The sequence below is a fragment of the Arctopsyche grandis genome, chromosome 9 (genome assembly GCF_051622035.1).
Source record: "Arctopsyche grandis isolate Sample6627 chromosome 9, ASM5162203v2, whole genome shotgun sequence".
In the NCBI taxonomy this organism is placed as follows: domain Eukaryota; kingdom Metazoa; phylum Arthropoda; class Insecta; order Trichoptera; family Hydropsychidae; genus Arctopsyche; species Arctopsyche grandis.
The window spans coordinates 8,035,214-8,061,867 of record NC_135363.1 but is presented as its reverse complement, the minus strand read 5'-3'; the positions used below and the strand labels follow the sequence as shown (position 1 = coordinate 8,061,867).

The 26,654-nt window shown below is 33.0% G+C and overlaps 1 protein-coding gene across 1 annotated transcript in view; it reads right to left on the bottom strand.

Moving 5' to 3' along the window:
• Nucleotides 1–1,102: 1,102 nt before the first annotated feature.
• Nucleotides 1,103–26,654, bottom strand: part of side-II (sidestep II transmembrane protein) — a 196,492-nt gene continuing 170,940 nt past the window's right edge. Inside the window, exons 14-15 of the mRNA XM_077438740.1 lie at nucleotides 7,696–7,968; nucleotides 1,103–1,332 (exon numbers count right to left, since the gene is read on the bottom strand). Of these exons, the coding sequence (XP_077294866.1) occupies nucleotides 1,103–1,332; nucleotides 7,696–7,968 (503 nt within the window). The remainder of the gene's footprint in view (nucleotides 1,333–7,695; nucleotides 7,969–26,654) is intronic.

Below are 26,654 nucleotides of genomic sequence, written 5' to 3'. Positions count from 1 at the left end.
TACGACGAAACGCCGAATACAATTGACTGATTCTTTAATTGGGTTAACATATTTTTCGACTTGTTAATTGAAAACGTACCAAAAAAATATACGACGGATATACATATGTATGTTAATATAATATATAATACAATAATATGAACATCGGAATTGATATTGTAACTTCACATTATAAAATTCAACTTTGACTTACGTACAAGTAGAGTTTAAATGAGTTAAGATCCAACATTGACATGTCTATGACATATTATATGTAGAAAAAGGAACATCTTCACGTCATTAATTTTATATAATATAAGAACGAAGTTACAATATGCTTAACGAAATAAAAATACCTTGTGACACGTTAAATACAATTATATGATGATGTGTTTGAATCATTTTTAAAAATAACGCAAAATCAGAGCGCAAAAGCGATAACTTCACAACTGCCATACAAAAAATAAACTTTTAATAATTCAATCCAGTTTACTTTCTTTCAATAATTGCAAATCAATCCATTTAATCAGTTATTTTGAAAAGGAATTTAAACATAACATGTGTATATTTTATCTGCATTCATAAATCAACCTAAAAAATTGTGAAGATAAGACTTTTTCGCTCCGAAGATACGATAATGATAATAATACATTAATTTATTCAAGGATATGTCCGTTCAGACGGAATTTCATTGATTTTACAAAGATATGTATCGGATATGAAAGTTTCGTATTCAATAAATGGCAGCGTATAGTTTTCAGTGGTTTTCCTTTTCGACGAGAGAATCACACAATAGCCCTTTCGTATTGCGAAAGTCCAATTTACTCAAATATGTACAGCACAATACCATCACATAGCATGTACGTATATTAATCGTGCAAACCACTGGATAGATCCGAAGTATTTCACGGGAAGCACTACTGACACGTTCGATCGAAAACATCACACACACACACACACACACACACATACAAACATTCAAACACAGAATAACACATTGCTGAAATTCCATTCACCTGGATGGAAATCATTCGACCGGTTCGTGTGAAGGTATTTCCGCTTTATGATGCGGATTCGAACGCGCAGTGTGGGGTTGGATGAGGGAGGGTTGAAGCCAGTCACGTTAAACGCAGGACTCTGGCAGTCTGGTGTCGAGGATTTTCTCCTTGAAAGCCTGGACGTTGAGGGCGGCATCGGGGGTGTAATAAGCGGCTAGGGCGGCTGGGGGTGGCCTGGGTAACTCTCCGGAACAAGATCGACCCACACTAGAGGTGACGACTCCACCTGCTCGCACCCCTCCGACCAGCTCCTTGGAATTGCTACCCCATGTCCTCGAATACAACGGGGGTGGCTCTGCGAACAAACACACGTACATGTTTAAGTGAAATTATCATAAAATACATACACAGATTCATATGAGCCAACAGTATGACTTGGAAGTTTCGTTTATTTTTACCACCGAGAGGTTATCGGGTTCGATCCCATGCTAATCTTTAATACTGATGGTCAGAATCGGATATTTGTGACTCCAAGTCGATCGTTTCCTATCAGAGTTTTCCAATTTATCTGATTTCATTGTTGAAACGATTCCTCCATCAAATTGGCAATAAAAATCCTACCCGCCATGTCACAAATGTTTGAATTTGATTTTTTTTTTTACATATGTACATATACCAGGAAGGCCTTACAGGTAACCCAAATGCGCCTTCCTGGCCAATTACAAACATTGCAGCATTTTTTTTAATTTTTTTTTATTATACAAGTCGCTAAATTACGAGACACTGAAAAATTTTATTGTACATTAATCAATCTCAAATAGTGGTGACATAGTAGGTAGGAAGGATATTTAGCCAATTTTACTTGGAACCGTTTCAACAATGAAATCAGAGAAAATTGGCAAACTCTCATAGGAAACGATCGACCTGGAGTCACAAATATCCAGATCTGACCAGCAGCACTATAGATATACTCAGAAAAATTATTTTCTATCGAGGTCAGCTCATGGGATCGAACCTGTTGCTTCTCGACACTAAGGAGAAGCTTAACGACCGAGCTATGCTGCTGGCATTTACAATATGTAAAATATATGTACAAGTCTAATTTCATAGTTGTCTTAATGGATTAATTAATTGTTAATTTCATGCTCTTTAGCCTCTCGAAATACAGCAATTTATGTAATAAAAAATGCTGCAATGTTTGCAATTAATTGTCAAGGAAGGCGCATTGGGGTATACCTGTTAGGCCTTCCTGGTATATATCTATGTAAAAAAATAAAATATTAGTATCACTTTGGACGTGATCGTTCCACTTATAAAGACGCACCCCCACTCCACGGAAAAGATGCGCATGCTATTATCACATACTGACGATTGCTTCTGCGCACATTTTAGATAAGTGGGGGTAGGTCTATATACATTTAAAGAACCTCACGGCAAGTATGTGATTCAATATCCCAAAAATAAATTGTAATTTTCGTCACACTTGCACTTGACTCTGACTTTTCTTTAAAAAACATATAACCAGCAGCATAGATCAATAAGTACGATGTGATGCTTTTAACTGTGTGGTCACGAGTTCGATTCCGTATGCTGCTAGTCAGACCTTGGAAATGTTTCAACAAACGGTTTCAATACTATCAAATATAAATCGGCAAAATATCGACTTTAAGTCACATATTCAAGGTCAGGCCAGAAGCACAAATCCAGCGATTTAACCTGTGCCCACACAATTGAAAGCATTTCACACTAGCCACTGATTTATGCTACTGGTTTTTTAAAATAATACAGTATGAAAATTTATATTCGTACATTATGATGTTATGATGATTACAATAAAATTGTTAAAATATTGTCTGGTGCATTTCGTATGTTTTCAGATATCAACTACTTAACTTTATGATCCAAAGTCTATAAAAATTGAGCACAGAAGTTTTGCCAATAAAAAAGTATGCAAGGTTGCTTGTGGCTCATGATACATAATACGCTAAAGGATCAGTCAGTTTTGATATTCATCGTGGTATTTATGGGAATTTGGATAAATAAATTTTAAAAAATATTTAAAAATTAATACAATAAAATCGACCGCTTTATCCATTATTACATTAATTTTATATTATAAAATTTCATATTATTTTTTTAAATAAAAAATTATATTTTATAATATTGCCATTACAGTCAAACCGATGGCTTTAAGCTTGTGCATATATACATTTATAGAATATAAAATTTTGAAATTATACTCAAATAGTAGTGACAGTAGTGTGTAGTAGTGTGTAGGATGGTTTTCGATGAACCGTCTCAACAATGAAATCAGATAAATTGGTAAAGTCTGATAGGAAACGATCGACTTGGAGTCACAAATATCCAAGTCTGACCAGCATCATTTAAGATTATGCTCAGAATAAATCCTTTTCAATCGAGGTGGTGATCTCTCGGTGCTTAGTATAAACGCAATCACCGAGCCATGCTGCTAGGTTATATACGAATATTCAAAAAATGTGTAGAGTTCAATTTGTGGCAATCCAATACATACACTGTAAGCAATTAAACTTTAATTACAGATATGAAAAAAATATATCTTACAGCCGTTAGTTAAATACACATCATTTCAGAAATATACATATGTATATAGCTACGTTGATATAGTACACTAATATACATATACATAGTATGGGTTAATGGTAGCGTGTATGTTTAGCATTAAGTGATCAGTGGGTTCGATCCGCCATATTGCTGGTTAGATTTGGGGGTATTTTTGACTCCAAATTGATCGTTTATTATCAGAGTTTGCCAATTTTATCTGATCATTTTTGAAACGGTTCTTCAAAATTGGCAAAAAATCATCTTTCCTGTTGTCACAAATCTTCTGTATTTATTGTGTGTATAATTTGTAAAAATTATGTACAAATCTAAATCAATAGATGTCTCAATGGATTAATACTGTAATTAATTAATTCATTAATTGTTATGTCGTGTTTTTCAGCTTCTGGAAAATACAGTGATTTATGTAATAATAAAATGCTGCATTGTTTGTAATTAACTGTCCAGGAAGGCGCATCGGGGTCTTCCTGTCAAGCCTTCCTGGAATATACATATGTATCTTTGTAAAAATAAAATAAAATATGTATATATGTACATACATATGTACATAAAAAAAAAATAATGAAATTTAAAAATTCACTCCATCCTGTATGTTTAATTCAAGCGATCGAAAATTCCCTCTCGTTTTAACACAAATATTAAAATATGCGATGCGAAAAAAAAACCGAACGTAGATACAATAAAATGGCGAAGTAATTGCGGTGAGCCCCGTTAAGCTCGGTGCACCCGATTCACCTCGTTATCGCCCGACCCAAAAAATATATAAACGCGGTAATCCCGGGAAAGCCGCTCCCGGCTCCCGGGATAATCCTTTATTTCGAGAAATTTCAATACGAACGAACGGTCGGTGATCAATTTCAATAAAAGTGTCCCACGCTCGAGACGAAACCGCCGCATTAAATTCGCATTTGCCCGCCGCGTCTTAATCTATCGCCGTGTCCGGTAAGATTATTACCGTCTACCTGGACTACTAATTAATACTTCGAGTGCACATCTATGCTGTTTTATGTATAATAATGAAATTCGAACTTTACATGGATTATATTAGGTGTTAACAAAACGAAACTCAAACTCATCAAAGGAAAATTTTAAGTTGACTTTTCCCCTTTGAAATTTCGACGGAATATACGGTTTTTTTTATACTTCGTGTTAAATGAATATGTATAGTTTGATTACTCTTTATTTACCGTACTTAATAAAACAAATATACCGTAAAATATTACCGTACTTAATAAAACATATGGAATCCTCATTTTAATAAGGATATTACATGTATTGAAAGGGTTCAAAGGAGAATTTCAAAGATTCCTTCTGAACTCAAATCATTTTCTTATAATGAAAGATTGAAAATAATGAATCTCACTACATTGGAGACGAGAAGAACTAGAGGTGACTTAATCGAAGTGTATAAAATTCTTAATAATCACTATAATTGTCATATGACTAATGTTATTTCATTCAACATAAACACTCACCTCAGAGGTCACTCGCTTAGACTCCAAAAAGATAAATCTAATAAATTGATCAGAGATTCATTCTTTTCTAACAGAGTGGTTTAAGTTTGGAAAAGTCTTCCCAACGATTTAGTAACCTCTATTAATATTAATATTTTTAAGAATAAACTTGATACTTTTTTTAAAACCAAAGGATTTTTGTGGTTCTTCTTTCCCATAATCATATTTCTGTATTTTTATCTTTTTTGTTTATATATTTTATATTTTTTTTCTTCTCTTATTTTATTTTATTTTAATATTGTTTTTTTAATGTATTTTAATTTTTCTCATTTTTTTATTGCATATATGTATAATTTGTAAAATATGTTTATTCAAACCCCTTGGGCCTATCGGCTTTGCCGCCTCCCCCAAGTATATTAAATAAATAAATAAATAGTCTATTCATACAAAAAGCTACCATCGTCCAAATATATTATATGGTATGAATTGATGACCGATTTAGACAATGAAAATAAAATGATTGGCTTTGAATGAATCAAAAATTAAAAAAATATATGATATTCTTTAATGAAATGGCTCAATATTTATCTTATTTAAGACAATCAACAGAAAAATTCCGTAAGTTCCTTTTCTTAAATTGGCATTACAGTTTAAAAGGCACTTAGTCTTTGTGTTTCATGCGGTTCGTTTACGAACCTCGGATGAAAAATAATAGTTTATTTTTATTATTTTAACACTAAAATTTTATATTTCCTTCGGTTATTAAATTTAAAGACAGAAGGCAGAAGTAATAGTAAATATTTTTATTTTAACTTTTCTGGCAGTTAAAAGAAAAGAATGGACAAGTATTGAATAAAAATATTAAAAATTAAATACAAAAGCAGTTTCGATTCAATTTCTGATGATATTTTTTCAAAAATTGTATTATTAACTATGTCTGTTATTAATTCAAAACAGTTTGTGGTGTATTCTCTCAAACTAAATTTAATTATCAAGTGTAAAGTATTTATTTGGAAAGAAATTTATTTTAAATTGTATTTTGTTCTAAAGTAAGCCCATGAACCGAAACGAGTAACACTTTTATATAGGTATTATATCCTCTTCCTGAGAGAAGCTTAATTGTTTAATACGAAAAGGGGTTTTTATCACATTCGTTACACAAAACACATGTCTCCAAAGGACCTTTGAAAATATTACGGGCAAAAATAAACAATTTTTACAGTTAGCTGCCTTTTTTCTCGCATATATGCAGCGCCGATCGTCAGAATTATTTATTTACTTAAACCATTTTAGAAACAAATGAATTTGAATTTTCAAAACTTGGAAATGGAGCCAGCATCGCTCTAACAAAATATCTTTTCATGGAAAAAATCTTTTGTCCTACTTCATACATATGTATGTACATTCGTGTATTACATAAAATCAACTGAAAATGATTGCTTTATTATTGAAAATATCCACATTAATGTATTATTATTCATGAACGATGCTTGTATATTGCTTTTTTTCATGATTTATTCAGTGTATAATATTCTTATAAAAAAACCATTGACTATAATATTGACATTATGACAAATGGATTTCAAGTTTAGCTTTAGATTAAAAATCGACCACTGTCTGTTACTACATATTATAGTTACGAATCGTATCGTTTAGTTCATTATTTAAATTCAAATATATTTTGATATTGAAAGTGCACGTAATCACGTTATTATTTCAAGCTTTTTCGATAGCGTATATATATGTACATTGAAATGACAATCACTATGGTTGTAGACAATTTTATTAATAAAGTGAAATTTCATTTGGGTCATTCGAAAGAACATTATGTAGCAAAACAGTTCCTGTATGCATATTTCGAACAAACGTTCTTGCACCCTTATGAACTAAGGTTCTCAAATTGGCTATACCATACATACGTACATATATGTATGAGAAGTAGAAAAGAATGAAAAATAATTAATTTATTTAAAAATACATGGGGAAGACGGCAAAGCCGATAGACCCACGGGGTTTGACTATAAAAATAATAAAATAAAAACAAAATTATTCATAACAATAATAAGATAAAATCAAAAAAGTATACATGAAAAAAAATACGAAATAAGAGAAAATACCAAAAGATAAAAAAAATAAAAATATCTGGAACGGTAACATAATTATAGAAATGATATTGAAAAAAAGAAGAATAATTTGTTTATTAGTTCAAAAAAGACCTTGATTTTTTTAAATATTAAAGTTTTCAGAATTTACAACATTGTTGGGAAAACTATTTCAAATTGTAACCAATCTGGTTGAAAAGAAGGAATCTCTCAATTTATTAGATTTTTTTATTTTAAGTCTGAGAGTTTCATCTCAAAGATAAGTGTTTTCATTGAATGTAATGAGTTAAAACATCATAAGACAATTATAATGATTATTTATTATTTTAATGACTTCGATTAAGTCGCCTCTTATTCTTCTCGTCTCCATTGTAGTGAGGTTCAATTCTTTTCAACCTCTCGATATAAGAAAGTGATTTAAGTTCAGAATATATGTTTGTAATTATACCTTGTACCCTTGCGATACATACATATAATACATTTTTTTTAAATGCGGATTCCATATAATAAAAGCTTAATCTAATTCGGGTCTGATAAAAGTTTAAAAAATAAGAAAAATACCGTAATTAACAGGTATGACGTCAGGGTCCCGATCGTCCTGAATCAGCTCGGTCGGCGCTTGAGTATCCGTAGCCCTTATGCTCGGAGGGATGCGGGGAGGTCCTGAAGGTTCCGGAGGAGGCCACAGCTTATCATGGGAGGGTTGAGGCACACGTGCCACGGCACGTGCACGCCTCACGCGCAATCCAATCAGCACTATGAGAGCTATCAGAGACAGCAGCCCTCCGGCGATGGCTCCCAACCACGGCGAGAGGGGAATATCGCCTCCAGACGCTGAAAGAGATGGAAAAAATTAATATTGAACTTGAAAGGAATCACGAAATTGGAAAATTCGCCATCGTCGTCGTCTTCGGCGGCAACAGTTTTGGCCGCGGGGTGGAAAAGCGCTACGTGGTGGTTTTTCCGCGAGGCTTATCGATCGCGGCTTTGGCCGTCACGTCACGCGGATACGGAAGTCGTTCTCTCCAACAGTCGCATCCCTCTCCTCTCGACGAGGGTGAGTTTTATATAGGAGGAGGGAGTGCGTTTGTTCTGTACAGCTTGTTGTTGTCGTCCTCAATAAACAACCGGGATAACTAGCGACGCGTTATCCAATATTACGTTCGTTTCAAAGAACTGATCGCATGTGAACGAAATTCGATTGTTTTTATTAAAATTCTGATGAATATAAATTATTTAAATTATATTTTAATATTAAATACACGTTCGTCACATAACTGTGATATATTAACGAGTATGCACGTATCAAGCCTAATGACGAAACAATTTCATTTGTATAACAATTTTACGTATTATATATGTATGTGCATATGTACATACGTATTATATAATACATTTGGTATTTTTATAATAAGAAACAAGGTTTTTGAAGCGTCTCAGGTATTTTGATATTTTATTTGCTCTGTATTCTAAGTAAGATTTCTCAAACCTTAATATAATAAATCAATGCAAAATTCTCAAAATGAAATTGTTATATTATATTCGGGTCTACCTCACGGGCCCGAATGTGAAACGCCGGAAAACGCAAATATCGGAAGGCAAAGATCGAAAATCGAAAGATCTCAAGTCGAAAGATAAAACATAGATAAAGTAAAAAAAGGGTGCATGATAAACGGTACATACTCACTTAATTTGCGCGAGCAGGATACAACAGGAACAAGAGGAACAGGCTTTTCCTCCCATATTCTGCGCGCGCACATTAATACGGGAGGAAAAGCCTGGTCCTTTTGTTCCTGTTGTATCCTACTCGCGCAAATTAAGTGAGTATGTACCGATTACCATGCACCCTTTTTTTTTGATCTTTCGGCTTAAGATCTTTCGATTTTCGATCTTTGCCCTCCGATATTTGCGTTTTCCGGCGTTTCACATTCGGGCTCGTCACGGATACCGATTATATTCATTTAAAATATATATTACATAACTGCATATATTATATTCTGAATGTATTGTATCACATATAACTCAAAATCGTGATTAGGTGAAATTTTGTAAAAGATGTGAATTAACAAAAAACTACACTACAGTAAATCTAGGAAATCGATTTTCGGCAAAAAAGCAATACATGCCAAAATGTTATCTTTCTATAATGTTTCAAATCAACCTTTATGTGGCATTTTATTTACATATGTAAATTAACCAGCAGCATAGACTAGTTTCTAGCATATAATGCTTCCGAATGAAGTAGTCACGGGTTCAATCCCACCGGTTGCTACTAGCCAGACTTTGGATATGTGACTCCAGGTCTATCGTTTCCTATCAGTTTTCAGATAAATTGGCAGACTCTGATAGTAACCGATAGACCTAGGAGCAACATATCCAAGGTCTGACCAGCAATACAGCCAGGGATCGAACCCGTGACCACACAATTGAAAAAATTACGCGCCAACTATTGATCTAAGCTGCTAGTAAACGAAACTACTTAATTATAATTTTAATGGTCAAAAAATCGTGACAGATGTGATCAAATTTATACAATACTTTGGGCAACTCAATAGTTCAATATACATATGTATTGTGTCGATATATGTATGTAGTCTTAAATAACTATTGTTGTGCCCGTTGATTTCAATGCGTGGTTTTGGAAAGGAATTGATACACGTATTAAAATAAAGTTATACGTTATTATATATAAATATAATGTAAGATAATTTATAGGTGCGCGCATTACACGCTCGTCAATCCAACCCGTTCACCCGTTTGAAATGATTAATGAACGTGTATGTGTGTGTGTGTGTCTTCGTGGATGTTTATGTGTGTACGCTCCCACGCAGCGCATCTGACGCAGACGTCACACGTCACTCGGCCTGACGTCGTTTGGCGCTCAATATCAGGAGTTAATTGTTGGTTGATGCGTCCGCCACATACCCACAATCATACACATGTATATATGTATGTACATATAATAATCTGTAATAATCTATGAGAAATTCTAAGATTTCTTTCATTTAAATTTTTTAGCTTTGCTTTATTTGCTTTATTTGTATGTATATGTAGGTATATCCATACTATGAACATGTCAAAATATAATTCCATTGAATCGAAATTTAATATAAAATTCGTATTAAATTAAATTCTCCTTGTACATACATATGTACATACACAATATATTAATTATACTGTACATTTTAACATATATGTATGTACATATACAGAAAATTATTGTATTTCTATTTGACCGTGACATTATAAAATTAATAAGGCATATCATATTATTAATACCGTAGTTTAATAAATAAGATTATTGAATAAATTCGTGGAACGTATATTAAATTTAATTTAATTCTAAGGAGGCCTCAGCAAACTCGTTACAATAAAACAATTTCACAACGAAAATGATTCCAAACTTTACTCAAAGTCCGAATCCGAATCCATATCTAAAATTGAGCTACTCATAAATTAACACACAAAACCCAACAAGAACCGACTGCAAAACACGCCACCGACGAAAAAATCCAGATAGGCAAGTATTAATTATGACCGAGATAAACACGTCATTTAAAATATCACGTTATGACATAATGTGCGCGCAAACACGGCAAAATAAAAATTTCAAAGGTCTCCATTAACACAGTCTACAAGTGTAATCTGGTCGAATCTTACACTGTATAACAGCCCCGTAAGTCAAGATAACAGCGGGGAGGGTGGGCGGAATAAGAGGGGAGGGCCTTTCAGAAGAGTATCGAGTGTTGAAGACGACGGGTGGGGAAACCACCCCTCAACTTGAATGTATGGAGTGTGAGGGTAGAAGTACATAGTAAAGGTCACCCCCCCTCCTCCTCCTCCTCCTCCTCCCAACCCATCCCCGTTGGTTGAATGTGCGGAATGCAATAGTTCACCTTTATATAATGCTGAAATATTTCTTCAGGTCTGGAGCAAAGCCTCGTTATCGCACGGGGGCAGGAGATGAGGCCTTGCAGAATAACTCGAGAGGCAAAAATACGAGCGACTTGTGGCTGGGGACCCCTGAGGTCCACGGTTAAGTACACCCAACACCGACTTAATAACGTCTTTACCTGCCGAGTGAGTGAGACCTTACTTCGGTCATACCCTTGGATTAGTTCGCCCCACTCGCATTATCGCAGTGCTGTTTTTGATATAAACTTCTGGTTGTCTGCTTGTAGTGAATATAACTGCGGTGGGTTGGAAAATGTGATGATACCGACTGATTTTTTAATTTCACACACTTTAATTATATACGCATATAAAGATGAATGTAGTTTAATTCATCCACGATGCAAATCTACAGCTAATATATCATTTGGAAAGAGACTTTGTATGTACATATGTAACCTTCGTTCATCGCACAGATAATTCGATTTTTTTCGATTCAAAGGATTCGAAGTTCCCGGGACGAAGACGCAGACGCCGGGGGCGAAGCCCTAGGGCTCCTAAGGAGCGCAGGCGCCGGATTGTGGTATACATAAAATTTCGTATACATATAATTTTTTATAAGAGACTTACTATATATGTTTGTTTGTTCGTGACAGTCAATTTTATAAATTAAACTTATTGTAAAAATTTAAATGTATGTAAGGTTATTGTAAATCATATTAACAATTAGATACAACATAACTTCTTATTGAATACTTATCTCGCAGATAAAACCGACTGAGGAGATATACAGTGAAATGTCAGATTTGACATATTTGGCCAAAAATCAATATATATATATATATATATATATATATATATATATATATATATATATATATATATATATATATATATATATATATATATATATATATCGTGTATTACATTACATGAAGCTAGACGCCAAATTTGAAATTTATATATATACATATGAGAGTTAAAACTATAAATATTTAAATATTAGAGATAACGAGAACCTATAGAGCAAATTTTATAAAATATAGAGTGAATTATAGGTGTTTAAACTATTAAAATCTTTTATGGCCATATCAAGGCGAACAGGTTGGAAGATACGGGACGAACGCTTATTAAACGTCAGGAAGGTTTACGGGCCCCGTTTTTAAAACGCGTTGTATACGATATTTTATCTCCAACGTAATGGATAACAGATAAAAATGACCATTAACACGAAAGCCATGTGAAACGTAAAGGAGGTATGTAAAAAAAACAAATGAGTATTCAAATAAATTTAATAAAATGTTTACTATTAGATTAGTCATGTTTAAGTGGTTTATACTACAAATACCGAGCGAATCCGGGTAAAACCACTAGTTATTTATATTTAGGTCATATTATTTACATGTCCGATGATAAAAAAGAAGAAATAAAGAGACGTATGAAATTAGGATTGAGTGCATTTGGGCGAATGAATGCGGTTTTTAAATCAAAAATGCCACTTTGTCTGAAGAAAAAGATCTTCGATCAATGTGTTTTGCCAGTGATGAAGTATGGATGTGAAACTTGGTCATTGAACACAAAGTCCAATGCACTTAAGGGCGAAATCACACAACGGTGAATATGGCACATGGTTTTTTTTTAGATACTTTTAAACATGCGAAAAAAAATATGTGTGCCAGGCACACACCACGTGGCTATAAAAATGGATGAAAGGTGGACAAAATAAATACTAGAATGGTACCCCAGAGAATGCAATAGGGTAAAAAGAAGACCGCAAAAAAGATAAGTAGACGAAATTATAAATTTTTTGGGGGTGAGATGGATGAGAGTTTCGTAAAACAGAGACGAATGGAGGTGTGTTGGAGAGGCCTTCATCCAACAGTGGATGGCTAATGGATGATGATGATGATGAACTCTGTGGTAAGTGTATGTGTGTATGTTGCTAGCGACTGAGTTCCCATAATGGTTAAACCTCGATTGAAAATAATCATACGTTATATGATTTGAAGTATTTCTGCCAATTTATCTGATTTTATGGTTAAAACGTTTCCTCTCAAATCAACTTCCTACCCCCTATTTGTCACGACTGTTTGATTGAATACATAGTTTCAAATTTATATAAAATACATATGTATGTACATACATACATATCAGTGGCGTGCCGTGATTATTAATAAGGGGACTAGGTTTTGACAATTTATTTTTTTAATTATAGTATATCTCTCTTAAATTGATGAGTATAATTTTTTGTATATGTGCTTACAGATATATTCTAAGTAGCTTAACTTTCTTAACAACGTATTGTGTGTCTTCACTTAATCTTCTGCATGATTTGTCCAACAATCGATCGAGAATACAACATTCCAAGGTGTCGCGATTTATTCTGAGGGAATCGTTTCGCGAGTCAAGTCTCTTGCCATATTTGTACACAAAATATTCTGTGTAAACATGTGTCATTTGTGTGAAAAATAAAAAGTTCAGAATGATGTTTGATAGACACAAATCATAATATATATTTATAGTGAAACTTCTGCAAATTGAAGAGACGAGTAAATTGAAAAATGTTTCAATTTACTCGTATTTAGTAAAATTTTTATTAATATTATTATCCATAACCCTTTTAACGGTATATTGACGAAATTGTTTCATGAATAAGTATCGGTGCTAAAAATTAAATTTAAATTACATTTTGTGGTATAAATTTCATTTTTGAAATATCTATTTAAATTACATTTTGACGTCTACATTATTAAAGTTACACGGTGGAATAATTATTTATTAAATCACCAAAATTTCAAATTTACCTTTGGCAAAATATTAATATGTATGACGGACGTAAAAAAATTGGACGGAAATTGTTGCTAATTTATATAATTGAATCTTCATAAACATGAAATTTTCAAATAAGCAATGATAAAAATAATAAAAATGAATAGTGAAAGTACACTTTAGCATCACAATACTCAATGAAAAATATGCTATGTATGTTTATTAGTTATTGAATTATTTAAAATCAAGTTCAATTCCGTTACGTATTAATTAATTATTTGATTAGTTGTGTGAAACTTTGGTTTCACGCAACGAATCAAATATATAAAATCACACCTGGCACATATTCATCCTATTGTAGGATGTAACTATCGGGCGTTTAAAATTTAATATAAAATGCACTTTAAAAAAAGTTTGTTTATCTTTTAAGTGTTGGAGATGCAAGTTTGGCAAAGTTGCAGATGCAGTTTTACGTGTTGAAAGTTTGGTTAAACGCGAATCGCCTCAGGGGTCGGGGGGTCGCCGTTGAAGCAAAAAGGGGATGGCTGAGGAGAGTAAAAGGGGGATGGACATGGGGTGGTTCGGATCGATTTTTCATTCGTTCGTGGGTTGAAATCCTGCCAAAGTGGCAGTTTCTCAGAAATGGGTCAAAGCCTTTTTCTCGCGGTTTTTCATCCCCGCCAAAACCCTTTCCGTACGAAACGACACCTAAATAAAAAATATATATAGAAAAGAAAACATTTATCCGATTCGCGTAATTGCCGCTAGTTTCCGTTCGCAGAAAAACTCACTCGCGTTGACAATGCGCAAAAATAAAATTAAAAACTACGTGTATATATTTGCTTTTAAGGTATTACTTTTAATAATCCGCTGTATATTTATGAAGGTTTTTTCCCCCGCGCGCGAGTAGTGGATAACCGGAAAATTTCCCCAGCGAAGAAAATTCAGTTTTGATATATTTTCATGATATATAGACGCAGAACACGGTCTAATACTTAAGAACCTCACTATATTTATCCTTACACATGCAATAAAACTTTTCCTATTTTTATGGATTAACCTTATATGGATTTTTTTTTCAGAAAAGGTATTTTTATTATAAGAAAATATCCTTGGAACGTAGCTGAAATATTTCCCATACTATATACTCTCATCTATAGGTATTGTCCGGTTTTCCGCCATTGCTTAACGAGTGAAAATTGAAAAGAAAGTTAAAAACAGTCTAAGTAGAGTACCAAGATCATAACAAAATTGATATATCTCAATTGGAAACTATATGTAGATTTACATACAAACAAACATAAACCTTTTACATATATTAGTATTTAAAATCATTATATAGCATTGCATAGTCCAAAAACTGTTTACAATTCAAATTATGATACCATTAGATTTTACACAAAATATTCTTAAAACTAAATTAAAAACTAAAATAAACGAATGAAAATCCTTCAAAGGGCTCCTAGCCCTTCCAAAACACATAAATGCAGTCTAAGTTGGATACCGTAAGATAGCATGTCAAATTTAGCAGTCCCATAACATATAAAACTATGGAATCTATGGAATCACATAGAGAACAGACACACTTGCCTGGCGTTGCCTGAGCATTGATGATCTTGGGTTCTATAACCCTTTTGTATTATAGTTCCATGATATATACGCTATATTTGATGCTTCGGAATTGAAATAGTGAATTTATATATCAGACAAACATATAATATGTCCATATAACTATTCAAAAATAAAATTATTCGTAGAAAAAATGTAAATATGTGAGTATATACAAAATAAAATTAATTGATGAAAATATATACATGCATATATACATATGTATATTGCTAGATGATACATTTTCTATAAAATTCATTGATTGAAAACTGTAATTTTCCCTCGCACGTATTTTTGTATACATATACCTATATATTTGTATGTAAATACACGTCAAAGGCTTCTAATTGTGAAAGCGAAATAAAAACGTGTCATATCTGATTCAGTGAGATTCAATCGGCATTTCGTTTATTAGTCACATCCGATCGTGGTGTCGATGCATGACACGAATGAAAAATTTCCCATTCGGAAAAGATACACTCTGTACGTGTTGATCTGAATTGATGAGCAGCTGCAGGGGGCAAACAACAGAATTGCATTTCCGGGAAAGCATTTCCAACCTTTTGATTCATACTGTTCTGCTACATCACACAACAATACATTGTATGTATATACATATTTTTTTTTATTATTCAAATGCATAAATATTTTTCAAGGTTGCATAAAAATTTACCAATTTTTCTCTTATTTGAACAATTTTATTTTATTTTTCAACGTTAGTAGACGATTTTGTTTTTCGATTACATTTTGTACCTTCGTCATACATGACAAACGCCTATATTTTTGGGGTCATCTGTTATCATTTTCGGGACACCTCACGTTCGAAATTTACGTTTCGTTTCCATACATCATCATTTCTAGAATACCCTTTGGAATTTTATATTCAAATAAAATTTTGTTAGAATAAAATTTATAATATAAAAAAGGCAATTTGCGTGTGTCTTTTGTCTTTCAAAACGATTATCTAAATCGTGTAATTTGACGACAAATTTAATATGAATTTCAACAAAACAGAAAATGTGAGGATAGAATGAAACGAGTAGAGTAAAGGTATGAGCGATGAAGCAAAACACAAAATTGCTCTCGAGAGAGTTCACACGTCTAGCAACTTTAGTCTCACAGTGAGAAAGAGATATGTGGCAAAGAAAAGATATAAAATTTAGAAATGGAAAACGAAGAAGAAGTACTACTAGGCGTGAGAGGAAAAGATGAGAAACACTCTTATTTGAATTTAATGTCCTTCGAGTGTAACTCACAATTGTTCCCAAATTCAAATCTACATTTATTGTTGAATCTTATCAATAAATATTTTTGCCTTCAAATGTTCTTATATACATATGTACAAATGTTAGCCGTTTTATTTGAAAGTCCAAAAAACTATTTCTGTTTGATTTTATTCATAACTTCTTCTAATTCTATATATGTACATATATGTACAAAATCTCAAAATAGCAGAATAAACGTATTACAAGACACCAGTATTTTTAAATATTTATAAACGCAAAATATCACATGTAATAAATATTTCTTGAATTGAAAAAAAGTCATCTTATGCCACTCTCCAATATAAAGGCTCAAATATGTATTTTTACAACTTTTTTCATTTTCATTTGATGATTTGATGTAAACTATAAGTGCAGAAAAAATATTTATGAGAGATATTGAAAGCCTATAATTCAAATTTTATAAGATATAGTCTGAAAATAATACGTTAAATGTATTTAAACAATTAAAACCAGACAAAACGAATGGGGGGCGGAAAGTATGAAAACAAGGCTACTGGCTATTGACGGTAGCCTCTCCAAAATTTTTGGATTTTTAAACGTGTTTATTACGATTATATTTCACCATTGACTAATCGGACCCAAGTGAAATCTCTATCGGCGGCCAAACCTCGCAAAATGGCAAAGTTTCAAAGCGATCAGAAGAGTATAAGAAGTTTGTCAGACCCCTTGATGAAGTGAAACTAATAAAAACCGTGTAATAAAAAAAAACTAGAAATTCTTTGTATTCATGTTCATTGTTTAACCGCTTAGACGCCCAGCCGACGCGCTGAGCGTATAATAGATACGGCTGTTTGCTCCTTAAGGCGCTTTGGGCAGCTAAGCGGATAACCAGCAGCATAGCTAGGTCTTTAAGCTTCTGCCTAACACCGAGAGGCGCCGGGTTCGATCCCATGAGCAGACCTCGATTGAAAAGAATTTTTCTGAGTACATCTGTAGTGTTGCTGGTTAGACCTCGATATTTGTGCTCCAGGTCGATCGTGTCCTATTAGATTTTGCCAATTTTCTCTGATTTCATTGTTGAAACGGTTCTCGATTAAAAATTGGCTAAAAACCTTCCTACCTACTATGTCAGCACTATTTGAGTATGATTAATGTTCAATAAAATGTATGTACGATTTATAGATGTCTCGTTAATTTGCGAGCTTTCGGTGTCTCATAATTCAGCGACTTGTATAATAATAAAATATATATATTTTTTTAAATGCTGCAATGTTTGTAATTGGCCAAGAATTGGGGTTACCTGTAAGACTTTCCTGGTAATGCGAAATATGTAAAAAAAAAATCATAGAATAGATATTGGAAAAGAAGAATAATTTGTTTATTAGTTAGTAAGTCTAGCTTGTTTTTTTTTAAATAGTAACGTTTTCAGAATTTACTACATTGTTAGGAAGACTAATCCAAATTGTAAGACAATCTGATTGAAAAGAAGTAATATCTGATCAATTTATTCGATTTTTCTATTTGAAGGTGAGTGTTTTCATTGAACGTATTGAGTTAAGACATAGGACAATTATAATGATTATTTATTATTTTAAAGACTTCGATCAAGTCGCCTCTTATTCTTCTCGTCTTCAGTGTAGTGAGGTTTAATTCTTTTCAACCTCTTGTATAATAAAAATGCTGTATTGTTTGTAATTGGCCAGGAAGGCGCATTGGAGTTTACCTGTGTTATGTTGTGAATATCTTACAACTTATGTATGTACTTATATTACTCTTTATTCCCGCTTGTTATCTTGATTCTTTGAACGTACATTTGAATGATATTTTCCTTTAATGTTATTTATGAGACTTCCAAAATCTTTATTGTTTTAGTTGCATTTTTCTCACGACTCAATGCTACCTGCGTGACGAATTCTGTGTATCTGCTCAACCATTTCTCGACACATTCAAAACACATATGTTAACACTAAAAGTATCGTTTTTAAATAACTTTGTTTCTTATTCTCACGCCACCAGCGTGACAAATTGTGTTTCCCTCAAATACCAAAACCCCTCTTAATCCGCACGACGAAATTCGAGAAGTCTACCCTCAAGGGATACATATGCAAACACTAAAAATATTATTTTCCCACGAACTATGATTGGTCCAAATTGTTACGCCTATTAAATATATACTGATGTTAAACATATGGAAGGTCACTTGCGATTGAACCGTCACTTGTGGTCGAACCGTCTCTTACTAATCACTGACTTACAATTGAACCGTCTAACTAGTGACTCGCGATTAGACGACTTAACTAGTAACTACTAACTAATAACGTGTAATAAAAACTTGTTATTAATCTCATGTGTAATTACTACTATTAAAGAAGATCTTATAAAAAAAACTGTGACTATAATATTTGTACACCATCTCCTTCTCGTCCCCGTAACACCTGTAAGGCCTTCCTGGTACAAAATAAAATAAAAATAAAAAATTGTTCACGCTCTATTCAATGAGCATAATTCTGTTGCTTTACTTACTACATTGAATTCAATGCTAATTTATATTGATTGATACTATATGTATGTATTTAGCACAAAGTAATATAGTTCTCTTTAATGTTTAAAGTCAAGATCTCACAAATTCAAGACAGACGAATTAATAACACTCAAAACAATTCCACACACGTACATTGGACAAGTAGGCAAAACATTCGTCATAATCCGTCGAACGGAAACGGCTGTTTAATTTAGCAGTGTTTGACTTCGTGTCGGGTTGACACCGCACACGTGCCTAAGTGTACACTTTTATCAACTTATATTAAGCAATCTTGCGAGTCAATATACACGAGTGTAAAAGTGTGTAAGAGGAAAACCGGAGCGAAGGGAAAAGTCCCTTTGTTTTCCGTGGCTCGTGCGTGACAAAGCGAATCGAAATTAGTGCGAGAATTTGAGATCGCAGGAAGCCGGGATTAACGGAAACGGAACTTATTGACGCCGGAAAATGAACTCGCCTAGCACGCGTCCCTTTAATTAAACGAACACACTGACACGTTACACATCCAGACCGGCCATTATTGATTCGATTTGACACTGTTCGACTACATCTATTGGGTTCGTTGTGTATTTTTTTTTATTATATATATACACCTATATGTATATGCTACGTATTCATTTGTAGAGTTGTTCTACAGCACTTCTTACATCTATTCATACTATTCACAGCGCGGCTCGTTTTCGACACGTTCACACTTGTTTAGAATGAGTGCAAGCAGAATCAGCTTACATTTATATTACAGAGCGCGACAATACGGTGCCATATCGTCGAGTCAATATTGTCGCATTATGACGTTTCCGAAAATATTCATATGAGCATAGCAACACTTTTGTTAGTACGGCTACACTTGGTGCTATGACGTCACGTCATGCGTGAATATTTCCACAGTGGACAAAAATAAAAATAAAAACATTTCTATATATATACCAGGAAGGCTTGACAGGAAGACCCCAATGCGCCTTCATGGACAATTAAGCAATTTTTTTAATATTACATAAATCACTGTATTTCCAGGAGTTGAAGAACACGAAATAACAATTAATTAATTAATTACTTACAGAATTAATCCATTGAGACATCTATGGATTTTAGATTGGTACATATTTTTTAAAAATTATATACACAATAAATACAGAAGATTTGTGACAACAGGAAAGATGATTTTTTGCCAATTTTGAGGAACCGTTTCAACAATGATCAAATAAAATGGGGAAACTTTCATAAGAAACGATCGATTTGGAGTCACAAATACCCTCAAAAATATTTCCAGAAGTTGAAGAACACGAAATAACAATTAATTAATTAATTACTCACAAAATTAATACATTGAGACACCAATGGACTTAGATAGATTAGTACATATTTTTTACTAATTATATACACAATAAATACAGAAGATTTGTGATCACAGGAAAGATGATTTTTTGCCAATTTTGAGGAACCGTTTCAACAATGATCAGATAAAATGGGGAAACTTTGATAAGAAACGATCGATTTGGAGTCACAAATATCCCCAAATCTAACCAGTAGTATAGCGAATCGAACCCACTGACCACTTGGTGCTAAACATACACGCTACCATTAAGCCATACTGCTGGCTAATATGAATGGATCGTGTCGGTTACTGTTGTTTCTAGAAATGCTGTATATAGAAAGTTAGTAGTATCTTATATATAATTTCGAAAGAGACTTTGTATGTATGTAAGTATGTAAGTATGTAAGTATTTAAGTATGTAAGTATTTAAGTATGTAAATATGTAAGTATGTAAGTATGTATGTAAGTATTTTTGGTTAATAACTGCTTGGAAAGGTTCTATGACTACGATTCTTTTTTTTTCGATTCAAATAAATTTTATAAAAAAACAAATGAATATTTACTATTAGATTCGCTATTCACAAACACTGAGCGAAGCCGGGTAAAACAACTAGTGTATAATATAAAGGAAGTTGACAATACTGCATTCGTTGTTTTATTTTTTTTATTTCATGGACATGAACACTCGCCCTTTAGAAATCGCTCCAAAGCGACGATTGCAATCGTACAGATACAATACAATCAATCAATATACAAAAGCATTTTATATAATGTGAATTCATATAAACATCCACAGTGATATCAATGGAGAAGTTATTGCAGCATTTTATTATCAAATTGACGAACCTGAATAACTATAGATTAGCAAGAGAGATAGGAAAAAGATGAGCCAACAGCGTGGCTCAGTTGATTACGTTGATATTAAGCACCGAGAGGCCACTTTGTTCAATCCCGTGAGCTTACCTTGATTGAATAGAATTAATTTGGAGTATTTATGCAGTGCTGCTGCTCAGACTTAGATATTTGTGACTCCAAGTCGACCATTTCCTATCAGAGTTTGCCAATTTATCTGATTTCCCATATTCTGCGCGTGCACATTAATACGGGAGGAAAAGCCTGTTCCTCTTGTTCCTGTTGTAACCTGCTCGCGAAATTAAGTGAGTAAGTACCGTTTACCATGCACCCTTTTTTTATCTTTCGACTTAAGATCTTTCGATTTTCGATCTTTGCCTTCCGATATTTGCGTTTTCTGTAATTTAAAATTCTGGCTCGTCACGGAGACCGATCTTCAATATACCCAATATTTAATCGCCATAGTTTTTTATCAACTCAAAATAAAATAAAATTATATCGCACGCTCATATTACCATTATTAAGCTATGCTTCACCTGTATGGAATAATACACCTTTCTTAGCTCCAAATAATACAAAATAAATACCTTAAAATAATTTATAACACACCCATATATACAAACTTGAAAAAACTGCATGCGTTTTCGAGCGTTTCACATTCGGGCCCGTCACGGAGACCGATAGATAACATAGATGTCTCGCTTATTCTTATATATAGTATTTGTACTATGCTTATACATACATATGTCTGTTTTCGTGTACAAAGTATTTGTATTATACTTATATATCTGATCACAGTGACGTGTTATAGTATTCTGTAATGTCACTGTGGCAAATATTAAAAAAAAAAATGAATGAGATGCCATTTTTCCATTCCTGATGGCACGCATTAGGCTATTATTATATACGATTATCATATTATAGATCAAAGTCTTGGTGTTCTTTGTCGATTTTTTGTTTTGTTTTGTCGTTTGAATTGGTTGTTATGTAAAAGTTTAAGAACACCACTCGGTATATCTTCCTCCCGCTCTCTCTCTCTCTCTCTGTCTTTCGATGCAGGAAAGCGTCCGTCGCTTTTCTCCGAGGGACGGAGGTTTTGTGTTTTAGATTACATATATTAATAAAAGCGATGCGGCCCGCCGGTTGGCCCGCCCTGGGGAACAAAAGCCTTTGGTGGCCTCTCAACTCGCCGCCTTTCGGAAGAGTCGCGGAAGCGTGAAGGCGTATCGCTTTCAGCATTTGCATTGAAGGAGATATGTACTCTAATAGCATAATTGAAAATTTAACAAAGTAATCTCATATAAACACACACACACACCCATACCCTATTCAAAATTTATATTGTGAAGTTCGTGCACTTTGTGAGGAATAGAGAACGTATAACTTACAATCGTGTTCTTGTAAACAAATTGAATTTCATCCTTGCATGCATTGATTGCTTCGTATATGTTGACGTACAACTATTATATTTTATATAGATATATGCAGTGGTGTAGTGCTAAATAAAAAAGAACCAGGTCGGCATTTAATTTTTAAGACCCCCCCGATTTTTTCCCTACTAAAAAAAATTGTATCCTAATATTGGGAGTTGAAATATTTATGAAAAAATCAAATAATATTTGACAAATATTCTTACTTGTTGAAATTATGATGTATTTTTTTTTGGTTGTGGCTATTTGCAGGTACTATATCTGCGAATTATTGACTATTTGCAGGTACTACATCTGCAAATTATTGGCTATTTGCAGGTACTATATCTGCGACAGCCGCAAAGCCTTCTGCGCATGCGCGTGAACTTATAATCCGATTATAATTTCTTACATTTAATGTATGTTAGACTTGTTTAATCAATCGTTCATTATACATGAGGCAAATAAATTTCGCACGTTATTATAATAGATTTATATCATTTAGCTAGTTCGCGGCTTGTAATTGTATGTAGGTATTATACGTTGTACATATATGATAATAATTTTCTAACAATTAATAATATTAAGGTATTTTTTCAGGTGCAATAAAATAATAATATTTTTAAAACCATTTTTTTACCAAATATTTACTAATGTTTGAAAAATACATAGAAAAAAAAAACAAGGGAAAAAATTCAAAATTCAAAAAGTTACAGGCTGATGTAGTGAGGGGTCTCAAAAAAATGGTGCGACCTGGTCGACACGATTCCAACCCTCCTAGTAATCCAAAATCAAAATAGCAAATTAATTCTTAATCCAAACAAATGCTGCTATAGCATAAACTACGGAAAAGTCAAACAATTTTTTTTTTTGCAAAATAGCGGCTGTCTGAATTAAAAAATCATTTTTTTACCGGTTTTTTTGACTTTTCCGAATTTTTTAAAAATTGTTATTTTGTCATAGTTCTAGTTCATACGATAGAAGAATGTATAAAGAAGGCTCACACCAAATTTTGATAAAATTGGTTCAGTAGATCTTGAGATATCATGTCTCGAAAAAACCGTCTCGAAAAAAGTAGTTTAACCCTTTGGCTGCTACGAGGTTTTTCAATGTCCAAGCGAAAAATGCTAACATTTGTAATTACTTTATAAAAAAATAAATATAATATATTTTTTTACATACTTGCTTCGCCGAACGCGCGTAATTTTTTTAATACTTTATATACATTTTTAAGAAGCAGTTGTGGACTCGCGCTCTCTCTTTCTGTCTTGCTTTTACATGCGTGCGTGCGAAAGAGATACCTACATATATACACTAAATAAGTTTTGACGATTGTTTCCGACGCATTATTTTTTTCAATAATCTATTTTTAGACATCGATGTATTTGTCGTTGTTAAAACATGCGATACATTTGAAACAGGTAGCGGTCTTTCTCTCTTTCTTTCTTGGTTTTAATTGTGTATGTGTGAGCGAGACACACAAGGATGCGAAGTTTCTAATAATCAAATAATTTTTCAACATGTATCATAAACATTTTGTATGCATTTCAGTTGCATTTGATTGATTGCACGAATTCGTGACGTCTCGTGACCTATATAATTGAAAGCGGATTTCTATTGTTTTTTGCCATTTATTTTAACTCTGCAAAATGATATCGGACAGTGAAAGTGACGAAAGCGAAATAATAGCTCCTCGCCGAGGAACTCGACAAATCAGCAGCTCTACTGATTCTGAAAATGAATTTATCGACAATAATCAATTCCCAAGTAATAACTCCTTATATGACTTTGACAACGAACCCGAAATTTACTTTGATGATGAACCCGAAATTGAAGAGCTTTTAAAAAATTGATAAATATTTATAAAGCTTGATTGAAAAATAAATATAAATACGTATATAAAAAAAATGTTTCGTGCCACTGATGCGCTGGCAAAGAAAGTAATGAAATACGACAATTAATGACGTCAACAACGATCGTCGTAGCAATCTTCGCCGATTTCAAAACAACGATTTATCGTTGTTGTAGCAGTCAAAGGGTTAGAAAAAAAGGCGTTTAACTAATTTCGATTATATTTTTTACTCTACGTCACTTTACGAGTTTTAAAACTCAATTTTAACAGTAAACACGCTGACAGTGACAGTTCACGCGCATGCGCAGAAGGCTTTGCGCCTGTCGCAGATATAGTAACTGCAAATAGCCAATAATTCGTAGAAATAGTACCTACAAATAGCCAATAGTTCGCAGATATAGTACCTGCAAATAACCACAACCTTTCTTTTATATTTTATAAAAACTTCCATAATGCATCTTCTTCAACATCTTTGATTTTGCACAATCCGTGTTTGTGTGTCAAAAGCAACATTTGCTTTTAACAATGCTAAAACCATGAACAGAAGTATACGTACATACGTATGTCAAAAAACTATCAAATTTTAACATGTGAATTTAGAGATGACTATTCAATTAAGCTGAGTTCCCTCATTTTATCTATCATGGTATGGTCAAAAAATGTTTTCTTTCGAAGTTTTGGGTGGTTTTTGATAAAAAAAAACAATAAAGTTCATTAAACGTCATTCAAGTCTTGAATGTGCTCAGATTACTATTCGATTGTGGTCATCAAGTGTTAGAACGAGAGTCTGCTCACAATATTTGGAATACAAAATTTTATATTAAATTTTAGTCAAAATATTTTTTAATTGTATTCGAAAAACAATGTTTATATCAATTTAAGTGCCAGGGCAGCGACCTGGCCCGACTACACCATTGGATATACGAGTATGTATATGTATTTGCGAAGATATATACAATATTTACACTGAAGTGATATAAAATAAATAAATAAATTTGCAGAATTGCGTTAAAGCTATCTGAAAATATTATATTTGGTTCAAAAATCCTCTTTATCTGTCAATTGTTTCGATAGCCAGGTTCATTATTCTCCTCGTATAGTACCGCTTAAAAGAAAGTATACATTGATGTACATAGCTATCACTGTTTGATCTATGTACATATATTAAGCATATATTGTAGGTTAGAAAGTTTATTTTGGAGGAAGAAACACAACATTAATATAAAGGTTAAAACAAATCTTTGAAGGTTGGTTAAAGTTTAGAAAATTTAATCAATACTATGAATGACTTCAACATTTTATAGGTTAGATTTCAGACTTCACTTAGATATACACTCTGAAGAAACTATACACACCGATGAGATAGGATGTATGGATTGGATCTTAAATAGTTTTAGTCCCATTTATCGATCGGTAAAGACCACCGCGTCCTGATCGAACACATTTACACACATTTATTTATTTTTATAATAACTTAATATTCCAACACCCATGCGATGATAAATCATCGGGTACAACATTAGTGTATGTATATTCATAAATGAAACCATAAGTATATAGCCAGCAGTTTGGCTTAGTGGTAGCGTATATATTTAGCACCGCTGAGGTCAAAGGTTCGAGTCCTCGCCATCTGCTGGTTAGATTTGGGGGTTTTGTGACTCCAAATCGATCGTTTCTCTATCAGAGTTTGCCAATTTTATCTGATCATTGCTGAAACGGTCCCTGAAAATTGGTATTAGATCTAATCCTGTTGTCGTAAAAATCTGCCTGTGTATAATTTGTAATAATTATACACAGTAATCTGAAATCTATAGATATCTCTATAGACATCTCTATAATTTCGTATTTATTATATAAAAATTGTACACAAAAAAATCTAAAAATAATCCATAGATGTCTCTATGATTATTATTTCTGATTAATTGTTATATGCTATATATTCTGATGGTATATGTATTACTGTATTTCTGATTTCTGATTGTTTATGTATTCTGTATTTTGTTAACGTACACCCGTCGCTTTGGAGCAAATCTGTAATGACGAGTGTATATTGATTTGT